This window comes from Gopherus flavomarginatus, chromosome 4 (genome assembly GCF_025201925.1).
Source record: "Gopherus flavomarginatus isolate rGopFla2 chromosome 4, rGopFla2.mat.asm, whole genome shotgun sequence".
Classification (NCBI taxonomy): Eukaryota; Metazoa; Chordata; order Testudines; family Testudinidae; genus Gopherus; species Gopherus flavomarginatus.
The window spans coordinates 131095751-131122417 of NC_066620.1; the positions used below are offsets into that span (position 1 = coordinate 131095751).

Below are 26667 nucleotides of genomic sequence, written 5' to 3' on the forward strand. Positions count from 1 at the left end.
TTCTAGGCACACAGACACTATGGTGATGAGTGTGGTGTAAAAACAGACATACCATAGGAAAGGAGAGAGCATTTCTGTTGTCATGTCCACTGAGGATAAGACAGGAGGTAACTGGTTTAGTATGCAGCAAGGGGTATTTAGGTTGGATGTAACTTAGTAAATTACTAAGGTGTTTCAAATATTCCCTTGAGATTTTATATTAACCCCTGCTCCTTGAATGCTCACGCTGAAAATGACCTATATATCTAGTGGGCCTTGAATCAGATGCTTGATTCTTCCCAACAGGTCATTTCCTCACTTGGCCGGTAATGTTATCAGTGTTGGTGTTAGACTGATGGCTGTTGAAGACAGACTTTCCAACTGGAGTGGTTTTCTGGTGTTTTGACATGCTTGCTTCAGTGGCCATCAAAGAGACAACAGAGAGATTCAGCCTTGATTAATTTGTTTCTGTAATTTGCCATGTTCAGATGTTTGATAATTACAGATAATAATGGTGTTAAGTCACTATGATTTACAAAGCCAATGGAGTTATGCCCATTTACACCACAGATTAATTTGCCCTTTATGATCCAAGATGGATACCAAGGGGAACTTCTTATGAAAGAACAGATGCTATTCAATGGTGGGAGGAGAGTTGGTAATGTGAATAAAGTCTAGAGATGTCCCTTATGGCCCCTTAATCTGGCTTTCACCCATGTGAGAAGTATGCCATTACGCAGATCATTTCTTCACTTGGGGGTTGCTTCAAGGTTGCCCACAAATCATACACATCCCAACTAAATCTCCGGTCACAAAGCAAGTATGCGCAAGCATGCCATGGCCGATGACCCTTGTAGCCAGATTTACAAAGGTATTTAGATGCCTAAATATGCATACAAGCAATTTATTTCAAGTTGGCACCTAGTCTGCTTAGGTACTTCTGTAAATATCACTAGGCACTTATCTGCAGCATTAGGTGCGTGAATACCTTTGTTAAACCTGGCCTTAACCCATCTTCCCAGATGAGTCATCTGATCGCAGTGCAAGAATAATGGGGGCAGTGATATAACCCCATGGTTCTCAATCAGGAATACACGTACCCCTGGGGGTGTGCAGAGATCTTCCAGGGAGGTGCATCAACTCATCTAGATATTTGCCTAGTTTTAGAACAGGCTACATAAAAAGCACTAGCAAAGTCAGTACAAACTAAAATTTCATACAGATAATGACTTGTCTATACTGCTCTCTATACTATACACTGAAATGTAAACAGAATATTTATAGTGCAATTGATTTATTTTATAATTATACGGTAAAAATAAAGTAAGCAATTTTTCAGTAATAGAGTACGGTGACACTTTTGTATTTTTGTCTGATTTTTGTAAGCAAGTAGTTTTTAAGTGAGGTGAAACTTGAGGGTACCTAAGACAAATCAGACTCCTGAAAGGGGTACAGTGGTCTGGAAAGGTAGAGAGCCATTAATATAACTAACCTTCCCAGGCAGCTATCACATCATTGCTATTGCAAAGAATGGAGTAAAGCAAGTCCCCATCTTAATCCTGTGCCAACCATGAGAACTCAAAGTTTTCCTTTTAGAGTCACATGCATTATTACTGTCACAAGACACTGACTCAGCTAAAAGTGGTAATCATGTTTATGGCTTAAGGGAAAAGGATACAAACCACAGGAAAACTGTATGATGTTAGTGAGCTTACTGTCAGGATTTCAAGCATGGATGCCTGCAATAAAAAGGAGTCTAGTTAGTACTGCACTTTGTTCTCTGGCCTGCGTCTGAGTATCTGACAAAGCAGCTACATGTGCTGTGTGTTAGTGCTTCCCAATAACTGCTTTGAGAGGTTGTCTACATTGGGAAATTTACCAGCATAGTTATACTGGTATAATTATAAACTATATGTGTAACTATGGTGGTAAATTACCCTCTGTAGAAAAACCTGAAGTTACACTTTGGAGAAATCCTTTCTATAGACGTACAGCCTTGGCGTTGCGGAGAATAATTTTGCCTGGCCACATCTCCTTTTCAGAGAAGCACAACCTGAAACCTCACTGTGCCAGAGGTGGTTTTGCTGTGTGACATATGCGTCACGTCACTGGCTCTATGCTGCTTCAGGATCATAGTTACAGAGAACTGATCAACATGGAGGCTACAAGTAGGGTTTGGCCTATGTAATGCAGTAGTATTACACACTGGCCACAAAGCACTCAAGGATCTGGCCTAAAATCTCCATTTTTGGGTCTTCCTTGTGGCTATGCCTTGTGAAGATTTTGGTGATTTTTATCACATTACCGCCTACCACCTTAATAAGCTACATATACTCTCTGAAGTGGTTGGGTTTGAAGATGTGAAAGTTAAAAGAGCTGAAATCTGCCAAAACTCTTGCTACGTGTACGTCCCTTTCGCAACGATTTTCCTCTGAAGAAAGTCAAATTGGATTTGTTTCAATTTTTACATTGTACTATTTCCTTTATGCTACTGCAAAAGAACAAGACTTGGGGGGACATTTTAGAGCAATGAACTGGAATTGACAATTAGTCTTCCACAGTTTGACCAAGAATTAATCATAAAGAGCATGTTTTTACTTCTTCAAATTAAAGGTACACATTTTTGGAGAAAGAGCTACTGAAACCAGAATGGAGTTAAGACTTTTTTCAGTCAGACACAGAACATGATATTTCTCAATGATCTTGCTTGACTGTTTTAAATTCTTTGTTCATTGGAACATACTCTTTATGTACTTTTTTACTGGATATTGTAACTGAAGTGCATTTCTTCTTGGTTTACTAGAAGCTCTTTAATAGTGCATGCTTATGATTATTAAGGCTTTAAAACAAATTCCGTTGTTGGCAGATGTTGCCATTTGCTTTGCTATGAGTTTTTGTCCCACTCACCTTTATTGATTGTCCTAGTTTGGTTTCTGGCTTCTTCCAATAGGACAGAAGTAAAACTGTAAAGGAGGTGGTTTATATCACCCAATTTCCTCACTCTGTCCATTGGAAGCCCTGAGGATGCCAGAACTGTATATAGAATTTGCCCATAACAGCCTATTATCTATCAGGTTGTTGACTGTTGCAGCCTTTTAAAAGGTGTTGGCTTACATAGCTTCATTTAACTTCTTATTTACATTATAATTTCAAATAAAGCCTATTGAGGCCCACTCTGAAATATCAAAGGCCAATTGAGAGTGGTCATGCTATCCAGGAATCGGTACTTTTTTCAGATAACTTTAGGTTGAGCATAGAAAGAATGTTTTGTGTAGTTGTGTAATGGGGCAGGTAGTTCTAATTCCTCAAAGTTGGTATAGTTATAATGCATGCTTTGGACCTGGCTGCTACTGTAATGCTACTGTAATAACAATGCTATATTAGCAGCAAAGAGTCCTGTGGCACCTTATAGATTAACAGACGTTTTGGAGCATGAGCTTTCGTGGGTGAATACCCACTTCGTCAGATGCATGTAGTGGAAATTCCCAGGGGCAGATATATATATGCAAGCAAGCTAGAGATAATGAGGTAGTTCAATCAGGGAGGATGAGGCCCTGTTCTAGCAGTTGAGGTGTGAAAACCAAGGGAGGAGAAACTGGTTCTGTAATTGGCAAGCCATTCACAGTCTTTGTTTAATCCTGAGCTGATGGTGTCAAATTTGCAGATGAACTGAAGCTCAGCAGTTTCTCTTTGAAGTCTGGTCCTGAAGTTTTTTTGCTGCAGGATGGCCACCTTAAGGTCTGCTATAGTGTGGCCAGGAGGTTGAAGTGTTCTCCTACAGGTTTTTGTATATTGCCATTCCTAATATCTGATTTGTGTCCGTTTATTCTTTTCTGTAGCGACTGTCCAGTTTGGCCGATGTACATAGCAGAGGGGCATTGCTGGCATATGATGGCGTATATTACATTGGTGGACATGTAGGTGAATGAACCGGTGATGGTGTGGCTGATCTGGTTAGGTCCAGTGATGGTGTCGCTGGTGTAGTTATGTGGGCAGAGTTGGCATCGAGGTTTGTTGCATGGATTGGTTCCTGAGCTAGAGTTACTATGGTGCGGTGTGCAGTTACTGGTGAAATATGTTTCAGGTTGACAGGTTGCCTGTGGGCGAGGACTGGCCTGCCACCCAAGGCCTGTGAAAGTGTGGGATCATTGTCCAGGATGGGTTGTAGGTCCCTGATGATGCGTTGGAGAGGTTTTAGCTGGGGACTGTATGTGATGGCCAGTGGAGTCCTGTTGGTTTCTTTCTTGGGTTTGTCTTGCAGTAGGAGGCTTCTGGGTACACGTCTGGCTCTGTTGATCTGTTTCCTTATTTCCTCATGTGGGTATTGCAGTTTTGAGAATGCACCGGTTCATTCACCTACACGTCCACCAATGTAATATACGCCATCATATGCCAGCAATGCCCCTCTGCTATGTACATCGGCCAAACTGGACAGTCGCTACAGAAAAGAATAAACGGACACAAATCAGATATTAGGAATGGCAATATACAAAAACCTGTAGGAGAACACTTCAACCTCCTGGCCACACTATAGCAGACCTTAAGGTGGCCATCCTGCAGCAAAAAAACTTCAGGACCAGACTTCAAAGAGAAACTGCTGAGCTTCAGTTCATCTGCAAATTTGACACCATCAGCTCAGGATTAAACAAAGACTGTGAATGGCTTGCCAATTACAGAACCAGTTTCTCCTCCCTTGGTTTTCACACCTCAACTGCTAGAACAGGGCCTCATCCTCCCTGACTGAACTACTTCATTATCTCTAGCTTGCCTGCACATATATACCTGCCCCTGGGAATTTCCACTACATGCATCTGACGAAGTGGGTATTCACCCACGAAAGCTCATGCTCCAAAATGTCTGTTAGTCTATAAGGTGCCACAGGACTCTTTGCTGCTTTTACAGATCCAGACTAACACGGCTACCCCTCTGATACTTAATGCTATATTAAAACATTATGAAAGCAATTTGGCTGGAACAGTTTTACTGGCAACACCGTAAATAATGACTTACGATTTGGATCCCTATTGAATTCTGGAAGGGCATCTGAAATTCCATATAACCTGTACCATTCAATCTAGGTTATTACATCATCAGAAAAAGGGAACCTTAAAGAACAACAAACTTTTCAAAATGTCTGTAAACTCCCAGTAACCTGAGTTAACAGTATCCATGTAATAACCAAATGGATGAATGGCTTTGGATGAAATAAGAACCAGCAATTGGAGACTAGCTTTCGTCATTAAGTTCGGGTCAGGACTCAAAGTTCTTTAGTTTGGCTGAGAAGGAGAGTTTAGACCATGGGCAGCAAGGTGGGGCCTCATTATCAGGTCTGGATCCAAAACGTGCAGTTGGTCCCAACTCTGGAACAAGCTGAACTAAATCCCCAGATCAGAATACCCTAAACTTTCTCTCTGGAAATAACATAAGACAGGCTGCCCTTCCAGACTCAGCAGGAACGAACACAAAGTACCAGAAATACCCTTAAATTTCTCTGTTTTCTGAAATGTGATTCTCAGAACTTTAATCAGTATTCCTGGTTAACCTTTGATACAAAGTCATTATTTCTGGATTTTTAACTGTACTGCACTGTTTCAATGGGAATCATTTTTCTTGTTTTCCAGTTTGTTGGAAAATCCTGGCACCAAATTAAGAAAGTTGATTCATATTTCCACAGTCTTCACAAAAACTTGAAATGGCCTCCACTGCAGGTTAGTCCAAGGCTATTGCTCAATGCATTTATTTCTTCATCAAAAGTCAACCAAGCAGTTATGTGTTCTTACTGTTGATCTGTCTTTAAAAACATATCACTGCTCTGTCATATTCTGTCTTTAAAGTTTCACTTTGTGGTCCCAAATCATAACATTGAAGATATAAGTTTGTCTTTATAGTGACTCCAGAATTTTATATTGTTTGTTCTTCCCTTTTCAGGCACCGTCATGAGTCGAAGCATACCAGTTGAAGTTGATGAATCTGCATTCCTGTCCCCATTTCCAGAAAATTCACTAGAAGAGGCTTTGAAACCTTCTGTTGAAAATATGGAGAATTTGGTACCTTTAGGACCATATCCAGCTCAAATGTCTCAAAATTCCTTGGCTGATCAGTCACATTTATGTAAATCCTCAGAGCTTGCAAATTATCATCAGCCTGAACCACACGATGAAGCGATGGAGGATTATGACAGCAGTCTTTGGGTAAGATATCAGGATTCTGGAAAGGATGTGTCTTCCTGTGCTTCCACTGAATCAGAGTCTGGGATGCTCCCACCTCAGTCTCATCTTTTAGCTATGGAGAAAACAAATAAGCTATTGAGATCTCAGCTTTCAACTGATTCTCCTGACACTGGACGTGACTCTTGTAAATCAAACAAAAGTTTTTCTGATGTTTCGCAGAATTCACTTGATGACAAAAGCCAAGAAAATTTACAGTCACATCAGCCATCAAATAACAGAGCACCATTTGACCTGCCAACTGTAGACACCGGATATGATTCTCAGCTTTGGGATGTCATGGGAATCAGGCAGTTAGAACCTCCGTTACCACTTACATCTGTGTTTAACCCCCAGGACCTTCCAGGACCATTAATATCCAGAGAGTTTCTCAGAATTGAACCTCAGCAGTATCCTGTATACCAACAAATGCTGCACCATAATGTTTCTCCACAAGCTCACTGGAACCTCAGATACCATTGTCCAGTTGTTCCACACCACCAAAATCCATGTAAGTTAATGTAATTGACCAGCATTTAATATCTTTTTCTATGGTATCACCCTCTTAGCTCCAAACTATACTTTAATTAGTTGGTATTTCTACTGTACTTCCTTCACAGGATGCATCTATTGTTTTCTAACACCTATTACCAACCCCTTTCTCTTCCTAAATGTTAGCATGATGTCAGTGAATTCGCTAAGGCACAACCTTCAATTCAAATAAATCAGTCCTAGGCTCAAAGTTCACTCAGCAGAACACAGCTGGTGCTACTGCAGAGAAGTTATTCTTTCCCAGTCATGCATTTTGTGTTCCAGCTTCCTTGCTGTTGTTTTATGTTCTGGTCATTTCTCTCCTCCTTGCATCACTTAATTTTCTGGAGAAGAAGAGCTAAATTCATAATATCCTCTTGCTGCTTCCCTCTGTCCCTGTCTACCTCCTCCTCACACAGACATTGAGTGCGGCTGTACACTAACAGATCGGGTACAGTTTGTTTTAAAATGTGAACTAGGGGAGGATCCCCACAGAGAAGTCAAAGCAATATTTCAATCACATCCAAAGGACAAACATCAAATGGCTGGAATGCATTTGGTCAGGACCAACAAGCTGGCAACCGTGGTCCTCCTGTTACATGCACAGTGCAGCATAAATCACCTCCTGGCAGCTTTTTAAATTTCAAGTGGTTATTGAGCAATCACAGTCCACAATAAGGCTTTGCACTTACTGCATTCTATTATGTATTTTCTAGATAATAACAATATACTGTATTGTGCTCACAGGCTGTAATCTAGCCCTGAGCACCTGCTATCTGCCATTCATGAAAGAACAGTAAAACTGCTTTTGATGTCAAAGAAATTCTCTCAGCAAAGCTATTCGCCCAAGGCCTGTTACTTTACATATTCATTATATGATGCACTTGATGTCAGAAACCATGGATACGTGATTTCACTGTGTTTGCGATAAGTAATGTTTCTTCTTTGAATGGTGGTTCCTATGTGTATTCCACATATGGCATACGCATGTGCACAAGTCCAGAATTTTTTGCGGGCAGTGTCCATTGGCGCACACTTGTGCCATAGATCTTGTGTTCCAAACCGGGGTTATAAAAGGTGGTGCAGGCTGACTCTTCTCCAGCTCTGTCTTGTCGCTGTGTGACTCAATTAGAAGTTTTGGTGTCCTCAGTTCCTTTTTTACTGTATTGTTGCTGTAAGATATCTTCTATATTTAGTTTTAATAGTCGTAGTAGTTCTTATAGTATAGTATACATAGTGTAGTTAGATAGTGTTCTTCCCCACTTTCTTCCCTTCCCCCTTCCCCCCCCCAGGGGACTTCTCCCCCCAAGAAGTCTGGAGTTACACCCTGAGTCCTGCAGTTCAAATACTGTGTTTCCTGCCCTCACTTCTTTTCAGCGAGCAATGAACATCGGTGTTACCTCTACTGCCTGGGGGAGGCTCATATTTCTGCCAAGTGCAGCATCTGCTGCTCTTTTCTCCCAGAACTTGTAAGGGTCTGGACCTGAGACTCAAAAAGCATTTTTCACAAAGAAGGCAATGAAGCCCCAATCAGATGCAAGCCAGGGGCAACCCCCCACTATACATCAGTCTTACCAAAAGGGCAGCACCCCTCTGAGCATGAGCTCGGGAACAGAGGCTAAGACTGGTAAGCCTAAGGAGAAGGGCTCAGAGGAGAGCAAATGGCATTCCCATAGACATAAGGATAAGTGATCTTATCCTCATCTAAAACTGTCTCAAAGAGAAAAGATCCCTCCCTGACCCCAACAAAGTCAGGAGAGCCAGTGCACGTAAGTGCTCAGGATTTAGGCCCAAGTAAATCTTTTTGACAGGAGAAAGAGGTACACAAAGGTACAGATCTGACAGTTCCAACATCTGCTTTGATGGTGGAGGGTCAGAATAAAGATTTCTTGGTGCTCTCATCCACTTCTAGAGCTGATGCAGTACCAGTAGCAACATGGCCGTGGAGGGAGCCAACCACCACAGTAACCAAGGAGACTCCAGTTCCAGTGGCTCTGCCAGTGGACAATCAGAGACTTACATCTCCCCAGAGAGCATCTTTGCTCTTCCCTATACGCATTCACCCCTTTCTTCAGGACCATCTCTATTCCAGGACACCAGAGGAAGATAATTCTGGTGAGGCAGGGTTGTTCTCCCATCCCACCTTGAGGCACTACCATCGGTACTGTCAGTTACACTGGAGATAAGTTTTCTCTTCTGATGATTCTGAGGCCCTGCAGGAGTCTCTGCTGCATCAGGCAGAGGTAGCATGAGACAAGAGTCCCAGAAGATTGAGGTTCTGGGGTATCCTATGCTATGGGGTCCTCTTCTGCCAGTTGATCCATCCTACTGTCAATATTGGAGATAGCGAAAATCCTACCCTACCAAGAATCAGTGCAGGAGTCCTATTTGCCATTGCCCAGACACCTGCAACCGGTCCTATCAGAATATTCAAAAGGGGAAAATGAGCCAGATGCACCAGTTCCAGCAATCCCGGGAGCAATCTTGTCATCTTCACTGGAGAGGGGATTACTCCATCTCCTCCAGACAACTTCAAACAGTAACACAAGCTCATGCACAGGGTGGTTCCAGAGTTACAGATTCAGCTTGAGGAAGTCCAGGAGCCTCAGCTCAGTTTACTAGACATTATGCAGCCAGTCCAGTTATCCTCCCCATCAACAAGGCCATCATGGACCCAGTAAAAGTAGTTTGGCACTCTTCTGCTTCTTGTGCTCCCACCCCTAAGAAGGCCAAGAAGTATTACCTTGTTCCACCCAAAGGGGAGAGTTTTTGTCCTCTCACCTACCACTTAACTATTTGGTGGTGCAGGTGTCTATAGAACAGTCCAAGCAACAGCACCCAAAGGCTACTCCCTCTGATAATGGCCATTGTTATGAGGAGATACTTGTGGTAACAATCCCAGATTTCCCTAGAGAGCTGCAAAGTACCATCCAAGATCTGTCCTCAGGAGCCACCACACAAGAGACAGGAGGTTTATAGACCCAAGAACCCAGCCTCTGCAACATTCACTGCCACATCACACTCTAACCCGAAGCGAAGAGTTTCTTTTGATGGTACTCATTCCCCTCCTCTGGTATTCAGAGGCCAGCTTACCCAATTTGCCAAAAACTGGAGATCCCTAAGATCCCTGGAGACAAATAGGTATTAGAAACTATTTGTGGTGGCTATCTAATCGAGTGTCTGATACCTCGTACATACAAACCCCTTTCCCAGTTCCTGTTCAGGGACCACTCTCATGAGGATATTCTATTCTAGAACTCCCTTCTCTTCAAGGAAGCCATAGAAAAGGTTCCAGCTCAACATCGAGGGAAGGGATTCTATTCCCCTTACTTCTTCATCCCCAAGAAGAATGAAGGATGGAGGCCGATTCTCAGTTGGAAGCAGTCTGAATGGGCTCATTTGAAAACTAAAATTCTGCACAAAATCCTTGGCACCAATACTTCCCTCATTAGAAAAGGACACCTGGGTCATTGCTCTCAATATGAAAGATGCATATTTTCACACAGACATCCTTATAGCCCATAGGAGGTTCCTCAGGTCCCTCTCCAGTGCAGATCATTACCAATTCAGAGTCCTCTCCTTTGGTCTAGCTACAGCTCCCTGGATCTTTACAAAGCTTTTTTAAGTAGTGGATGAGAAGAGAAGAATTTACAGTCTTGCCTCACCTCGACCACTGTCTTCTGATGGGCAGTTCCTATGAGCAAATCCAGTGGCAACCAGTGTAATACTCAGCCTTCTGCCTTCCCTAGGTGTCTGTGTCAATCACAGAAAATCCACATTGACCCCCATAAGATTCATAAACTTTATAGGGGTGACATTAGACTCAACTACACCAAGAGCTTAGCTACCTCTCAAAGGGTTCAGGTTATGCATGATTTCATACATCAGGTCACTATCAGACCCAGGATTTCAGACAGAACTTGCCTTTTCCTCCTTGGTCACATGGTCTCATCCACACATGTGACACTGTTCACCAGGCTTCATCTTTGCTGCCTACAAGCCTCTCCACATACTCACCAGAGAAGGATAACATAAACAGCAAAGTGACACTACCATCCAAAGTTTTAGACACTCTTGTCTAGTGGACAAAACCAGAGAGAGTTCATATGGGGACACTAACTCCCGAGGCAATTACTGTTACTGACAGCCTCTTGGGCTGGGATGCTCACATGGGTGACCATCTGGCACAAGACATCTGGCCTCTACAGAAGTCCAGAATGCGTATCAATTTACTAGAACTCCAGATAGTCTGTCAAGCCTGTGACATCTTCCTCCCACTCATCCGACCGTTCAAAGTGACAATGGTATTTTATACAAACAAGTATGGAGGAATGAGATCTCTCCCACTGTGCATAGAGGCAATCGCCCTCTGGAATTGGTGCATCCGCCATGGCATAACCCTATCAGCAGCATATTTACCAGAGGTGCAAAACTCCTTAGTGCAGTGGTTCTCAATCAGGGGTATATTTAGCCCTGGGGTACTCAGAGATCTTCCAGGGAGTACTCAACTCATTTAGACAGTGTTTCTCAACCTGGCAATTGCAGGGGGGGTCGAGGGATGGGTTTAGGGTGTGTCGCAAATGCCAGCATTAAGGAGTGGCAAGCAGGATAATTACCCGGGGTAACACGCCACAGGGAGCTCAGTGACGCTAAGTTACATGCTTCAGACCTTCTGCCTGGGTTTGGGCTTCAGACGAAGTTCACGAGTGAAAAACAGGCTCAAATATACTTGAGTCAGCAATTTTTCAGTAATAGTGTGCTGTGACACTTCTGTTATTTTTCTGTCTGATTTTGTAAGCAAATAGTTTTTAAGTGAGGTGAAATTTGGGGTACACAAGACAAATTAGACTCCTGAAAGGGGTACAGTATTCTGGGAAGGTTGAGAGCCACTGCCCTAGCGGACTGCCTGAGAAGACACATTTCTGCAAATCACAAATGGAAGAGTCATAATTCAGTTCTCAATGACACCTTACCCAATGGGAAATGCCAACCTGTCACCTTTCTGCCTTGTGGGAGAACAGGAAACTTCCTTGGTACTATTTAGAGTAGTCCTGGGCAAGGACTTGATGGGAGATCTCTACTGGTGTTATGGAAGAATCACCTGGTATATGCTTTCCTTCCCATCCCACTGGTAGCACAAGATCTGCTGAGGCTCTCAGTTCACCTGTGAAAATCCCCACATTGCCCCACTTTCTAACACAGCACATGGGCAGGTTCACTACCTCAGTTTGGAACTGCTTCATCTCAGGGCCTGGTACTTAGATGGGCATCAGAAAGAGATCACTCATTCTATAAGGGTGCAATCCATGCTTAACTAAGGTAGAAAAGAGTCTACAAGATGCCGTTACTTAGCAAAGTGGAAGTTTCTCTCCCCTTCGGCTTACCAATGGAACTTGTCTCCAGAATCTGCTGGTATCCCTTCTATCTTAGAGCATCTACTTACCCTTTAGTCTTTGGGTCTCATGCTCAGTTCCCTGCGAGTGCATTTAGCAGCGATCAGTACATTCCGGTGGATAACCATACAATATTTACTCATCCTGTTACAACTAGATTTCTGATGGGGAGTCTCAGATCCTTTCCACCATTGGTGAAGTTCGTACCTCAGTTTTATTTTGTCACTCACCAGTTCCCCTTTTAAGCCTCCAGCCACATGCATCTGTCTGTGAAGGGGGCATTTCTACTAGCCATAATGTCAGCCAGAAGAATCAGACTCACCCTATGCTACCTTCTGTAAAGAAAAGGTCTTGTTATGACCACACCCTAGATTCATTCCTAAATTAGTTTCTGAGTTTTATATGACAGGTAATCCGTTTACCATTTTTCCCCCCAAAAAACTGTATACCTCAGATGAAGAGAGATGGATGCATTCTCTAGATATCTGAAGGGCTTTGACCTTTTATCTGCAAGTAACGAAGGATGTTGAGAGACACCTAAGCTATTTGTTTCTATATTAGAGGTCAAGGGGTCAAGCTATATTGACAGAGCTTTTCACAATGGCTCTTTGTTGTATTACCCTTTGATACTATCACATTCCAGGGTGCAATCCAGACCAGTAAGGTGTTGTCACCACTTGCCCTGCAGCTTTGGTGCCTCATTTTGCTGTTGCAGATCCCAAGTGGGCCACTCACAAACAGGCACACAGCATGCAGATCATGCCTTCAGTGTCTGTGTATAGCTACCAGAAGATGGCCCAGAAGCTCTGATTAACAACACACCAGCCACTCTCTGGCTTCCAGGAGCCTTGGTTACTACCTGCAGGGTGACCCCAACACACAGCCAGCCCCAAAATTTCCCAAAAACATATGTTCTGTGCTGTCCAGCCCTTTACTGGACAGTGCGGATATTAAAGTTCTGTTGCCCCTGTAAGGGGTCAATATACAATAGTTTGCTACTTTAACTGGAGTTGTCAAAACAATTCAGTTTAATCAAAACTAATCCAATGCTGTGTTTAAAGAATAAAACAAGTAAATCTAACTACAAAGAGAGAGATTTTAAGTGAGTACAAGTACAAGTCAGAAATGATTACAAGAGAAATAAAGATAAAACACTTTCTAGTAACTAAAATGTAACAAACCAGATTTGGCTCAAGTAAAATCCTTATCAAATAGTCCCAGCAACAGGACTGACCAAATTCTCAGATCAGAACCCCATCCAAAGTCCAAAAAGGCTGGTTCCTCTGTCATTTTAGGTGAAAGGGAGATAGGGAAAAAAAGAGAGAGAATTTCTGGGCTGTTTTTGTCTCTGACTTTTATAGTCCAGCACCCTTTGAAATGCATTTTCCTGAGGGTTACCCCTAGATAAATTTCCTTCCTTCTGTGAGGATGGAGACATGGATTCTTGTGGTGAAAGAAGTTCCACAGTATTGCTTACTAAAATATGGGTCGATCTGTTCCTGCCCGTCTTCACTGCCAAAGAATGACCATTGACCAGTGATTGCCAATCAGCTATGATGACATCTGGCTATAGGCATTAGCTTGTCCTTTGTCTCTGAAAAACAGGTTTATCCCCTCCCCAAACTTGTCTGATAAACACATCTCAGTCATAATTTTAGCTTATGTTATAAATTCACATATTACATAACAACACACACTTCACCATATTATTGACCAGTGAGTTGTTAGTTTTCAAATCAGAGAATCATAGAATATCAGGGTTGGAAGGGACCTCAGGAGGTCATCTAGTCCAACCCCCCTACTCAAAGCAGGACCAATCCCCAACTAAATCATCCCAGCCAGGGCTTTGTCAAGCCTGATCTTAAAAACCTCTAAGGAAGGAGATTCCAGCACCTCCCTAGGTAACCCATTCCAGTGCTTCACCACCCTCCTAGTGAAAAAGTTTTTCCTAATATCCAACCTAAACCTCCCCCACTGCAACTTGAGACCATCACTCCTTGTTCGATCATCTGCTACCATTGAGAACAGTCTAGATCCATCCTCTTTGGAACCCCCATGCAGGTAGTTGAAAGCAGCTATCAAATCCCCCCTCATTCTTTTCTTCTGCAGACTAAATAATCCCAGTTCCCTCACCCTCTCCTCATAAGTCATGTGCTCCAGCCCTCAAATCATTTTTGTTGCCCTCTGCTGGACTCTTCCTAATTTTTCCACATCCATCTTGAGTGTGGGACCCGAAACTGGACACAGTACTCCAGATGAGGCCTCACCAATGCCGAATAGAGGGGGATGATCATGTCCCTCAATCTGCTGGCAATGCTCCTACTTATACAGCCCGAAATGCCTTTGCAATAAGGGCACACTGTTGACTCATATCCAGCTTCTCATCCACTGTAACGCCTAGGTCCTTTTCTGCAGAGCTGCTGCCTAGCCACTTGGTCCCTAGTCTGTAGCAGTGCATGGGATTCTTCTGTCCTAAGTGCAGGACTCTGCACTTGTCTTTGTTGAACCCAATCCTCTAATTTGTCTAGGTCCCTCTGTATCCTGTCCTTACCCTCCAGCGTATCTACCACTCCTCCCAGTTTAGAGTCATCTGTGAACTTGCTGAGGGTACAATCCATGGCATCCTCCAGATCATTAATGAAGATATTGAACAAAACCAACGCTTGGGGCACTCTGGCTGCCAGCTAGACATGGAGCCATTGATTACTACCCGTTAAGCCCAATGATCTAGCCAGCTTTCTATTCACCTTATAGTCCGTTCATCTAGCCCATACTTCTTTAACTTGCTGGCAAGAATACTGTGGGAGACCGTATCAAAAGCTTTGCTAAAGTCAAGGAATAACACATCCACTGCTTTCCCCTCATCCACAGAGCCAGTTATCTCATCATAGAAGGCAATTAGGTTAGTGAGGCATGACTTGCCCTTGGTGAATCCATGCTGGCTGTTCCTGATCACTTTCCTCTCCTTGAAGTGCTTCAAAATTGATTCCTTGAGGACCTGCTCCATGATTTTTCCAGGGACTGAAGTGAGGCTGACTGGCCTGTAGTTCCCCAGGTGGTCCTCCTTCCCTTTTTTAAAGATGGGCACTACATTAGCCTTTTTCTAGTCATCCAGGACCTCCCCCAATCGCCATGAGTTTTCAAAACATAATGGCTAATGGCTCTGCAATCACATCTGCCAACTCCTTTAGCACCCTTGGGTGCAGCGCATCCGGCCCCATGGACTTGTGCTCATCCAGCTTTTCTAAATAGACCTTAACCACTTCTTTCTCCACAGAGGGCTGGTCACCTCCTCCCCATGCTGTGCTGCCCAGTGCAGTAGTCTGGGAGCTGACCTTGTTCGTGAAGACAGAGGCAAAAAAAAAATTGAGTACATTAGCTTTTTCCACATCCTCTGTCACTAGGTTGCCTCCCTCATTCAGTAAGTGGCCCACACTTTCACTGAACTCCTTCTTATTGCTAACATACCTGTAGAAACTCTTCTTGTTACTCTTAACATCCCTTGCTAGCTGCAACTCCAAGTGTGATTTGGCCTTCCTGATTTCACTCCTGCATGCCTGAGCAATATTTGTATACTCCTCCCTGGTCATTTGTCCAAGCTTCCACTTCTTGTAAGCTTCTTTTTTGCGTTTAAGATCAGCAAGGATTTCACTGTTAAGCCAAGCTGGTCGCCTGCCATATTTACTATTCTTTCTACACATCAGGATGGTTTGTTCCTGCAACCTCAATAAGGATTCTTTAAAATACATATGATACCTCTCACAGCACATTTTATACAAAGATTATTACAATAGTGTGCAGGGTATGAATACAGGGTTGCACTGAGTCACAGTTACCAACTAGCTCATATTCCCCCTCTGCGCGGGGGAAAGGGTTCATTCCACTAGCGACTAAGCTACTTCAGCTGCATAACTGAGAGATGTTCCTCTCCTAGAGTTATGTAGGACAGCTATTGAGAAATCTCTTCATACCTTTAGGAGACATTACACTCTGATCTAGCTGTGGGGACAGCAGTACTACAGTTAGTTTTCGCTTTTGGATCCTTGCACCAACCTGCAGTCTGACTACTGATTGTTAGTCTCCCATGTGTGGAATAAACAGAGGGATAATCACTTGCAGAAGAAATAGAGGTTACTTACCTGTAACTGGACGTTCTTCGAGATGTGCAGTCCCTATATATATTCCACTACCTGCTCTCTGTCCCCTCTGCTGTTGATTGTTCTGAGGTATGAATGGGAAATTGGAGAGGCATCAGCTCTCACCACCTTTTATGCCCTCAGTTCAGAGCACAAGGTGAGCAGTGGCACACATGCAGGCCAAAGGACACTGCTTGCAAAAAATAAATAAATAAATTTGGATGCAGGTACATGCCTGTGTCCCACATGTGGAATATCCAGATAGGGATCACACCCCTTGAAGAATCTCCAGTTACAGGTAAGTAACCTCTATTTCTTCAAGTGATTGTCCCTCAGTGTTACAGGTAAGTAACCTCCATTTATTATAGTATCAGGAATATCCAAATGAAAGAAGTGAGACAGTGTTCTCTTAAAATTCTTTAAGCCAGCCCAATCACACAGCAGTGCCTGTCCTCCTAGAGCTGGCTACAAGCAACATCCCCCAAAACATGTTTACTTTCAGTTTGCATTCCCCCAGGCTTTTTCAAACCATATCCAGCAATGACACAGCTAATAGGGGGGCAGGGCAGGGGGAGACCCACTGTGGTACAAATAAATAGAATGTTGACAACTCTCATAATTTTATCAGAAGTTTTCCAATAACTGGGGTTTCTTTAAGTGTCTAGCCCTCGTGGCTGAAAAGAAAAGCTTGAAAGCATGATTCCATTGTACGCTAAAGGCTCAAATCCCAGAAGGCAAACAAAAAGATTTGTCTAAAAATGTCACTGTTTTTAAGCTCTTCTTATGATATTTGGGGCCTTGGCTTTTTTAACATCTGGAATAGGCAATACCATAAATGGCAATTGTTTATAACCATGTTTTTTGTTTCTGTTAACATTTTACTATGGAAGGAAGTTACCCTGAGTTTATCATGAAAGGCAATACGAGCGATCATTATTTAGTTGCTGAAAAAATAAGAGTATTTTTTCTAAACTAAACAAATGTAAATAAAAAGAGAACTAATGTAAAGAACATCAAGTACTTTTATTAATAAACACACAAATTACTTGTGGGTTTTAATCTCGTATTTATAGACAAATCTCCCACAGAACTCCAAATATGATTCAAACAAGGGTCCAATTGTCAGTTTGAGCCAATATGACCTACTAGCATAGTATTGCCTACCCCAAACACTCCAAAATCACGAGTTTGGAGTAAAAATCACAAGATTTTAAAAATCGTAAATATTGGGTTCTTTTTATTTGCCTCTGGTGATTGAGCCTTTTGGGTCACATTTTTAAGCTTTTCTCGGGGAGCACAATGGCTAGAAACTTTAATTTTTTAATGAAAACTGAGATTGTCATGTTATAATATGTCTCCATGATATGGGGTTTTTAAAAAACCACCAAATATCACAAGAATCATGATAAAATAGCAAGAGTTGGCAACATGTCTAGCACTTCACTCCTGTCCCATCTGCTTCTGAATAATTTAAGCTTTAATTTATTAAAAAAAAGTAATTTTCCAGTCCTGATAGTTACCTTCTGACTGGGAATTGATGCAGTGTCATCTTAGGGAGTCCACAAACAGAGAGACTGAAGCAGTGGACTCAGTTTCCCCTGCCCACGATGCAAATTGCTTCCATTGCTTTCTATTTCAGCTTATGCCTAAAGTATACTTTGCATATACCAAACAACCATTACACGTGTGAAAGTCTAGAGATGAGTTGGGTGAAGGCATGTGGCTGCCAGTGCCACCACTGGGCCAGGGAGCCATTCCTGGCAATGAACCTGACATGGGATGCTGAAAGGAAAGTCTCTTTCCCCATCTGTTCCTCTTGCAGCTCATTAGAAGCTACTTCCTGTTTATCAGCAACAACACAGCTCTTCAAATGTACAGTCTTGGTTCAGTTTCCCCACACCAGTTAGGTCTGTGGTCCCCTCTGCCCAGCTATACCTGACCCTTAAAGAGGAAAGACTATGGAATGACACACAGTAGTGCAGTGTCCTGGCATTCATTGCCTTTGCTATCAGCTGCTTGAGTGCTTCTTTGCTGTGCCCTGCTCTGCTGATTGTCATTCAGCCCCAGCACAGAAACTGAACAACAAAGTTTGGAGACCCCAAAATACAATAAAAATAAAATCTAAAGTCTTAATGTCACTACTGAAAAAGGAAAACTTGGGTGGCTGTGTAGATCATCTCCAATGAAGGTTGGATAGCAGCGCTTTCTAATGAGAGGCCTTCATCTGTGCCCCCACTCTTGTTGTGATCTACTGCTTTACAGCTGCACATGTAATGTCTCAGAAGGCAATAATTTTGCAGATGTTTATGGAATTAACTTACCGTCCTCCTTCAGATCCCTCATTAAAACCTCTCCTGTTCTGTGGTGCCCACAAAAAACTTGAGAACAGTTAGGCTGTGTTCTCAGTGCACAGTAACCTATCGATTGTCTCCTTGTACTCCGCCTTGTGTCTGTATCCACCCATTGTCTTTTGTCTTATACTTAAATTGTAAGCTCTGTGAGACAGGAACCATCTTTTTGTTTTGTTTTTGTACAGCACCTAGCACAATGGACTCCTGGTCTATGACTAGGTGCTATCATAATACAAATATTAATAATCATAATAATTAATAGATACTATGATGGGCGCATCAAAAAACCAATAGCATTTTTGCAAAGTTATTTTAGCAAGGATTGTCATGTTACCTTCCTTTAGGATAGCCATAGAACCAGCCTCAAAGCCTTAAGAGGTTACTGTTAGACAGACAGCAAATTTGTTCAAAATGCAGTAACAAAATGAAAGATAATTTTTCTCTTTTCATTTACAATAATTTCAGTCTGTTTAGCCTTAGTGTTGCAAACTGATTTGTTCCAGGATTTTTCTTCTGCTTTTATGAGACTGTTCAGATTATTCATTTTCTCAGGTTATAGCCCCAAAAAAGTCAAGCATGTTAAATATGGATGAAGACCCAACTCTCACTATTTAACTGTCAACATTCCAACCCACCGTGGAAAGCTGAACCCTATCGTTTGTTCAAGCATGGAACTTGGTTCTGTAAAATGTTTCTTAAACCTGCTACTGATGGCACTATATAACTTACAAGCTGCTAGAGCTTTCCTCGAAATGAAGCAGGTTGTGTTTGAAATATGAAAACTTCCAGTTAGTCCAAAGTAAATTGATTAGATCCTTGTGTTTATTTTATTAATTTCTTAGATGGTAGGACTCCCTACCAACATTTTGCACATCCCTCGCAACCACTGCCTCCTGTTCCTGGACCTTGCATGAGAGTCATCCATCCTGCCCAGCAAGTAATCCATAACTATTCAAATCCTCATGCTCCTAAATGCAATGGAGAAAGAGTTCCACAAAGAGAGTGCTCCTCTGTGGTACGCCCACGATTTCCGTAAGTATGCTTTGAGAATTGGGACACAAACTTTGAAAATTCTAGAGCAGTTTTGTTTGAATTTGGAACTAGTATTTGTAAAGCCTGTAATGTTAGTGTTTTTTGTTGACATGTGTATGGAAAGGTTGGTTTGGAGATTTGTTAAGTTTATTTGCTATCTCCCATGCAACGGGGCCTCGGACATAGCAAAATACAGGTTCTGTGTGATACCAGAACTTCAAAGCCAGTTATCTGAAGTATTATTCCAGTGTCTGCTCCACTCTGACGTGTGCATAAGTGTAAATACTTGAAGACTAAAAGGAAGAGGAGTTGGAAATATCTTAGTTGAAACTTCAGAACTCTTCCCCCCTTCCGCCCCCACCCCCTGTTTATGAACAAAGATCAATGAGGTTACATTCTTTAGCCTCCAGTTTTATGATATGCCAGCCTTGAATTCCTCAGTGATTTGCAACAAATAAGTTAATCCTTATCTCTTCTGTAGCTCAGAGGAAAAGAGAGAAAATCTTGTTTAATTCTGATACTATCTAAATTAACACTTCCAGCATGTTCATGGACTTCTGATGACATAAATAAAACATAGAATGTCTAGCACTTTTCATCCGAGGATCTCGTAGAACTTTGCAAACATTCATTCATTAGGCTTCACATTGTCATTATTAGTATTATTATTGTTATTATTATTACTACTACTATAGCTCCTAGGGGGCTCTAGTCATGGACCAGGAGCCCATTATGCTATATAATGCGCTATTCTCACTTAAGAGATAGGGAACATGAGGTAGAATTTTTTTCAAACTTGTTTGCTTAAAGTTACCTTCAGTGTGAGCTGCAGGCACTCAGCACCTTTGAAAATCAGGCCACTTTTAGTTAGGTGCTGAAGTAAGAATTAAGGTGGGTTAACTTTAGGCATTCATTTTTGAAAATATTCAGCTATGTGGCTTGGCTGTGGCAAGTAATTGAACTAGCAACAGAACTCTGGAGTCCTTGGTGTAGGCTACATAGCATTCTCTGTCTCCAGAGAATTAAGAGCAATAGTTAGCAAAGTGAGATGCAGTAGCAAATTAAGTTTGCATTAGAGATTTTCAACTTGTCAGTGGAAAGAATGGTGAATATCTAGTGTGTTTGAGAGAGTTTCAGTCAAATTTAAAAAATGGGTGATAACTGTTGGCATTTATTTGTCAATTTGAAGTTCTGGAAAGTTTATAAGCAGCTGTAGAAAATAGGAGTTTTTGTGACTGATTTTTTCTGGAGTGTGTCTCATTTTCCTTTGTACCCTTTTTGCAATAAATCCAAAACATCTTTTGGCCACATCACTGCTCCCTTGCACTGATTCCTAGAATATAAGTTATACATTGATAGTGATTATCTATAGAGTATCTTATAACTTTTTGCCCGTAACAGAAAATGAGTGCCAAAGCAAATCCACCAAGTTTTAATTTGACAACAAAAAATACGTTGTAGCCAGAATGTTGTCATTCACATACAGGAACAAGGGGGAAAAAATGAGAGAGAGAGTGTGTTCTAAGGCCATAAACCCCAGCCAAGAACACAGCTGCTGAAAACTCTCTTCCTACCCCTCTTTTTTAAAAAAAAAAAAAAAAACTAGTTAGAAACATTATACAAGGTTACTGCAGCCCCAGAACGCAAGTCTCTAACATGGAAAACCTCAATCGTATCCACTATAACTGGTCACATACAAGTTTTTTTCACAATTTTGATCTTCGGTCCATAACCAAAATATTTCAGTTTGGAAATGCTGTCCCAGTGTCTCATGGGAGTTGTAGTTTGGGTACCTCAGACTCCGATTCTCCTCTTTAGGCCAATGTCTCTGGTCAGACTCCATCTGAGTCCCTGAGGCCTAAGAGTTTTCACATATCATCTTCTAAGTAGTGGCTATAGACTATATAGGTGCCACTTTGATGGTCAAATATTCACATGTATAGAACTGTATGCACAGACGAGCACCGTTTGGAAAGTTTACCCCTTCTCATCCAAAAATACTTTTGCTTCCTTTATTTACAAATTAACTGCTTTCAAGTATGAAAGGATCCAGCCTTTCTCTTGCATTCACCTGCTGTGGTCAGCACTTCCTTTGCAATAAACTACATCAGCGTGGTAGACTTCCACCCAAGAAGTATCAATGGAAACGCATATCCAGACACTCAAATAGATCTGAGGAAAAGCTGAGCCAGTGGTGACTCTTCAAAATCTCTCTGAAATTCAGATTTTCAGTCCTAGGTTCTTATTTGATAAATATTTGATAAGCTAAGTCTCTCTTTGCTATTAAAACAAATCATTTGTTTGTCTTTAAAAGAACTCAAATTTTATGTTTGCATGTGTGTATGTATATAAGAAATCATCATTTGTTTTTCCTTCTAGAAACCAGTTATACAACCAGGTACCCAATGGAGGGCTGCCACCCACGGCAAGTGCCCAAAGTGATGCTTACCAGTGTACTTCTGACTTCGGACCTCAGGTTAACAATTTTCTGCCCCCAGCTGCTGTCCCAAGACCTCTTAGCAATCCTGCAGCCAGGGGAACTCTGAGAACAAGCAATTTGCCAGAAGAGTTGCGTAAGTTGTTAGCAATTTTCTTCTGTCAGGTTTTATTATTTCAAAAGCTGTCTGTGATCATCAGCCTGTCAGCTTTTCATGCTTAGCAACAAAAAATGTAAACAGCAGAAGAACGCAAAGACAACAAAGAAAGAAAACACTTAACATGAACTAGACTTTTTGCACTAAATGTCATCAGGTCCTGAACATGTTTGTGTTTGGTATAACAAATTATTCCCTTGGAACTGGAAACAAATTAACATAATTCTCATTAATTACTTGATATTATGTTTTTTTAGAAAATAAACAAGCACTTTTTGGATTATTTTCATAGACCAGCTGATTTCTTGCTAAAATAGATGTCCCTGTGAGGCAGAAGGCACTATAGTTCTTAATAACGAAATAATAGCAATCAGAGCATAGAAACTGTTCTGTAGTGATGGTTGGATCAGTTAAGGAAAAGATGAGAACCACCTCCTCCTTCAGAATCTTCACCTGTTTCTACAAAGCAAACCCGTATCATCATCATCATCATCATCATCATCATCATCATGTTACTTAGTATTAGATAGTGCTATCCACATTTTACAGATGGGGGACTGAGGCCTAAAACTGGCTGACTTGATCATGATCATCTCTTATAAGGCTTTTTTTTTTCTTTTATTTTTTTTAATATATATATTAAAAATATATATATATTAGAGTTTTCCCAATTTGTGTGTATCTGGGGCTGGAACTGAAATCACCAAACACTTCCTAAAAGAATCATAGAGATTTTAAAAATCTACACAGTTGTCTAATCCCTGACAGTTCAGTGCAGTAGATACAATTCAGAGCATTTCTAGAGAATGTTTCCTGCACATGAACCACACAAATCCTTGAATCCTGTCTCCAGATCCTATTTATCACACAGTACTTAGGACCAGATTATGGCTAAGGTCCTATGCAGGTATTTAAGGCTGAGAGGTTGGCACACTGGTATCCATACAGTGCTACCTACCCCAAGCAGGTAGAGAGGCAGTCAAGCCATGGTCTCAGTCCCCACTCTGAATGAATTAATGCAGTCCACACAGAGGAGTGCACACTGCACTCTCTAAAGGAGTGGCACAGAAGCTGTATTGTGCCTCCCAGCACCCCTGCTGAAGTGGTAAACGCCACACCAACCCTGAGCCAGGGCTATGAATAAAAAGAACTATACCGCTTTTTATAAATAGTGCTGTAATGGTCTTCCAATGTCTTTTTCAAGGAAAAGTTAGGATTTTCAATGGCCAGTGTCCTTTTAAACATTGTATTGATTGACAGGTGATACATATTTCTGGTGAGATCCTTCCACATCTCAGTAGGAGCTTTACATTTTCCACCACTTTATATCTTTACGTCTACCTTCAAAATCCCATATTATAGCCATTATGTCATTGTGCTTGAAGGCTGAATTAGACTATCAATATCACTTTTGGATATGCTCTAGCTCAGCCAGTAGTCATGGCCTTGATGCAGGAATTACTGGGTGAAATCCTATAGCCAGTGTTATTGCAGGAGGTTAGATCAGAGTATCATAATAGTCTGTTCTGGTCTCAAAATTTATGATTCTCTGACTCTTTAATTGGTCACAGTGGTCAAATGTACAAGGCACAGCCCCCTCTCACTGACTTCACAACTGAGCAAGTAAAGTTATGAAACTGTCTCCTTTTCTTTGAATCACCTGTTTGGACTCATCACTTATTTATATGAATGTCTCTCTTAGGTAAGGTTTTTATAACCTATTCGGTGGATGCAGCTATGGAGGTCATGAAATTTGTGAACTTTCTGCTTGTAAATGGATTTCAAACTGCAGTGAGTATTCCTTTTGGAAAGAATGATTTTCAGATAAAGGAGAAAAGAGAGATTTTTTTTTAAACAGAGAGATGTATGTTTTTCTATGCATCACTAAATGGTTGTAGATTCAGGGAATGGTAAAAAAAGAAATGGGTTTTAGATGAAAAGTTTAGATTAGATTATCCACATTTTCATTTGTTGACTTTTTAAAAGTGAATTTCGTGCTTCTGAAAGGTGCTAGACTGACAGTCCTTGAGACATTTCTTGATAACTTGGTACAGTGTGGACATCAATATGAGCTTTCACCTGCTGCTCCATCAATGTGCCTCTACCTTGATTAGGACTGACCATCTCTGGGCAGGAAAAATCAATCCAGTTTTCATGTTCGTTCAGTCCAAACCATGGCCTCTTTGCAGAGACAGCTAATTTTGTAGATGTTTTTTCAGATGTGGACATCTGTGCACTAGAAATCAGACAAAGACCAAAAACCATCAGATATTTCACATCGGTTACTGAAACAACCATAAGAGAGTGAGATCTTTTGGTCACTACAAATCTAGGGAAGATTCAAGCCAATGACCTAGAGGTGTGAATGGCTCTGTGTTCCACTGTCAATCCTACGTGCCATCCAGATTTTCATTTAACTGTTCATGGGTTTTCTTTAACACAATTCTCACCTCTAGAAGCATCATCCACAAAGGTTCCAGGACTTGATATCCATAGAAGCCAATTTTCACTCATTTTTTTCTTATTTCAAGAACATAAGCTGTCTGATTCTCCCACCTCCACTCTTTGGCCTCTTTGGCCCCAATTCAGGAAAGCACTTAAGCACATGGCTAACTTTAAGCTTAATAGGACTTAATGGAAGTTAAGCATGTGCTTGCTTGCTTTCTTGAATCAAAGCCTTTTTCCAGAGGCTCAAGCTATGCTTATTTATAGTATTTTGATTCTAAATATGACCAATTAATATGAAGACTGTTGATATCACCTCTGGAGACAGAGTAACAAATGTAGAAAAATGATATCAAAGCAGGTACCCAAATATATTCACTCATTATTTTTAAAGAAGAGAAAAACAGAGACTAGCAAAACCTTGGAATTGTTAAAATGTACTTCATTAGCCAGTGTCATAGACTGTCAATTTATGGAGCTCATGAAGCTTGCAGAGAGCTGATTGAGGCTGATCATACTCATTACAATGAAGTCCCCTGCCCTTCGGCACTCTTTGCAGCCTGGATTGCTGCTTCTAATAGCAATAGCCTTGCTGATATGCTTGCCAAGCTCAGATATTCATTGTGAAATTTTGCAGGAAGAAAGCTGTGGATCTTTTCTGATAAATAGTCTTGGACATAAATTCATGTATTCTTTGCAATGATGCCAATTTAGGGAAATAATGGGTTGGGTTGGGGGTTGGGGTGTGCTGTGGGTGAGAGAATGTTGTGTGTGTTTGGTGTTGAAGAGTTGGGATGGGGGTAGTAAATGGGAGATTCAGAAGCCACAGAAGTGGAGGAACAGACTAGGCACTTCAGGAATATTCTCAAAACCATAATTTAAATTTTCAGCGCTTTTGGATAATGTCATCAATTTGTGTGGAGTTTCACTCTGGTTTGAACTATAACTGTCTTTGATTGGGACTTTCTGAAAACATGTAATAAGTAGCTATGTTAAAGTAAAAAAAAAAGGCAGTGATTTTGATATGTAAATACTAATCTGTCTTTCACCTAGGAATAGTGAACACTTAAGACTCTGAATCTTTAAGTACACTATTTGACTTTAAAATTTGTTTGGTAAACTTTTTACAAATGTTCCAAGAAATTCTCCTGTCCCTGTCCCATCTTCACAATCCTCAGGACCTGCAACTGAACAATGGGGAAGTAGTAATCTCCAGCTCTCCTTCTCTTACAGATTGATATATTTGAGGACACAGTACGAGGCATTGACATCATTAAGTGGATGGAACGCTACCTAGGTGATGTACGTAAAGACAATCTAATCTTGTCTGGATATTTTCCCATAAGGATGGCACAAGGGAAATTCTTAAGAGTTGATACTAGTAGTGAGAGACCAGAACCTAAATGTGAAGTGCACACACCTACACTGAATGTACAGCTCTGAGAAAGTGTTTGTCTTCATTAAACAGTGGAGTGAACATAGTACATTTGTTTCTTTTTCCTCAGTTCTCTTTGCCTCCACCACACTCCACCAAGTTTTTATCCATTTCTGCCTTTCCTCACATCACAAGTTTTCTCCTTGTCTGTCCCCTCAGGCCTAGCATGACATTCTCCCTCCCCTCAAGGCTGATTGATTTGATCTCCCTCTCTGCCAGTGGTCAACTCTCCTTCCCCAAGAACCTTTCCAACTTTCCTGCTCCAGACTCCTGAGCATGCAGTCCCTGCCTGTGCCCTCATTATCCTCAACCTGGGGGTATTTGGTGCAGCATTGCTTCTACAAGAGAATGTGAAATATGATGCTGCATTTTTGTACAACAATAGGTCCACAACACAAGTAGCTAGATGGGTATTTGCATGAAATTGTTTTGCCCTGCTTTGCTTTTAATCTATCTTAGCTTTGGGGAACATTAAATCTCCCGTAGCCAATCCACTTGTGATTTGTTTTCCATTGATAGAACACATATAGGTCAATAGCTTAATTTAGGATTTGTGATTTAAAAG

The 26667-nt window shown here is 41.4% G+C and overlaps 1 protein-coding gene across 3 annotated transcripts in view; it reads left to right on the top strand.

Annotated features, from left to right (window-relative positions):
• Positions 1-26667, top strand: part of TRAF3IP2 (TRAF3 interacting protein 2) — a 39552-nt gene that overhangs the window by 4326 nt on the left and 8559 nt on the right. Inside the window, exons 2-8 of one of the 3 annotated variants that reach the window (XM_050949678.1) lie at positions 5601-5687; positions 5908-6170; positions 6543-6696; positions 19439-19628; positions 22008-22201; positions 23925-24013; positions 25901-25969. In XM_050949678.1, the coding sequence (XP_050805635.1) occupies positions 5672-5687; positions 5908-6170; positions 6543-6696; positions 19439-19628; positions 22008-22201; positions 23925-24013; positions 25901-25969 (975 nt within the window). In that variant the 5' untranslated portion in view covers positions 5601-5671. Of the gene's footprint in view, positions 1-5600; positions 5688-5907; positions 6697-19438; positions 19629-22007; positions 22202-23924; positions 24014-25900; positions 25970-26667 lie in introns of all 3 variants that reach the window. The other 2 variants (XM_050949676.1, XM_050949677.1) reach the window with 2 other exon arrangements.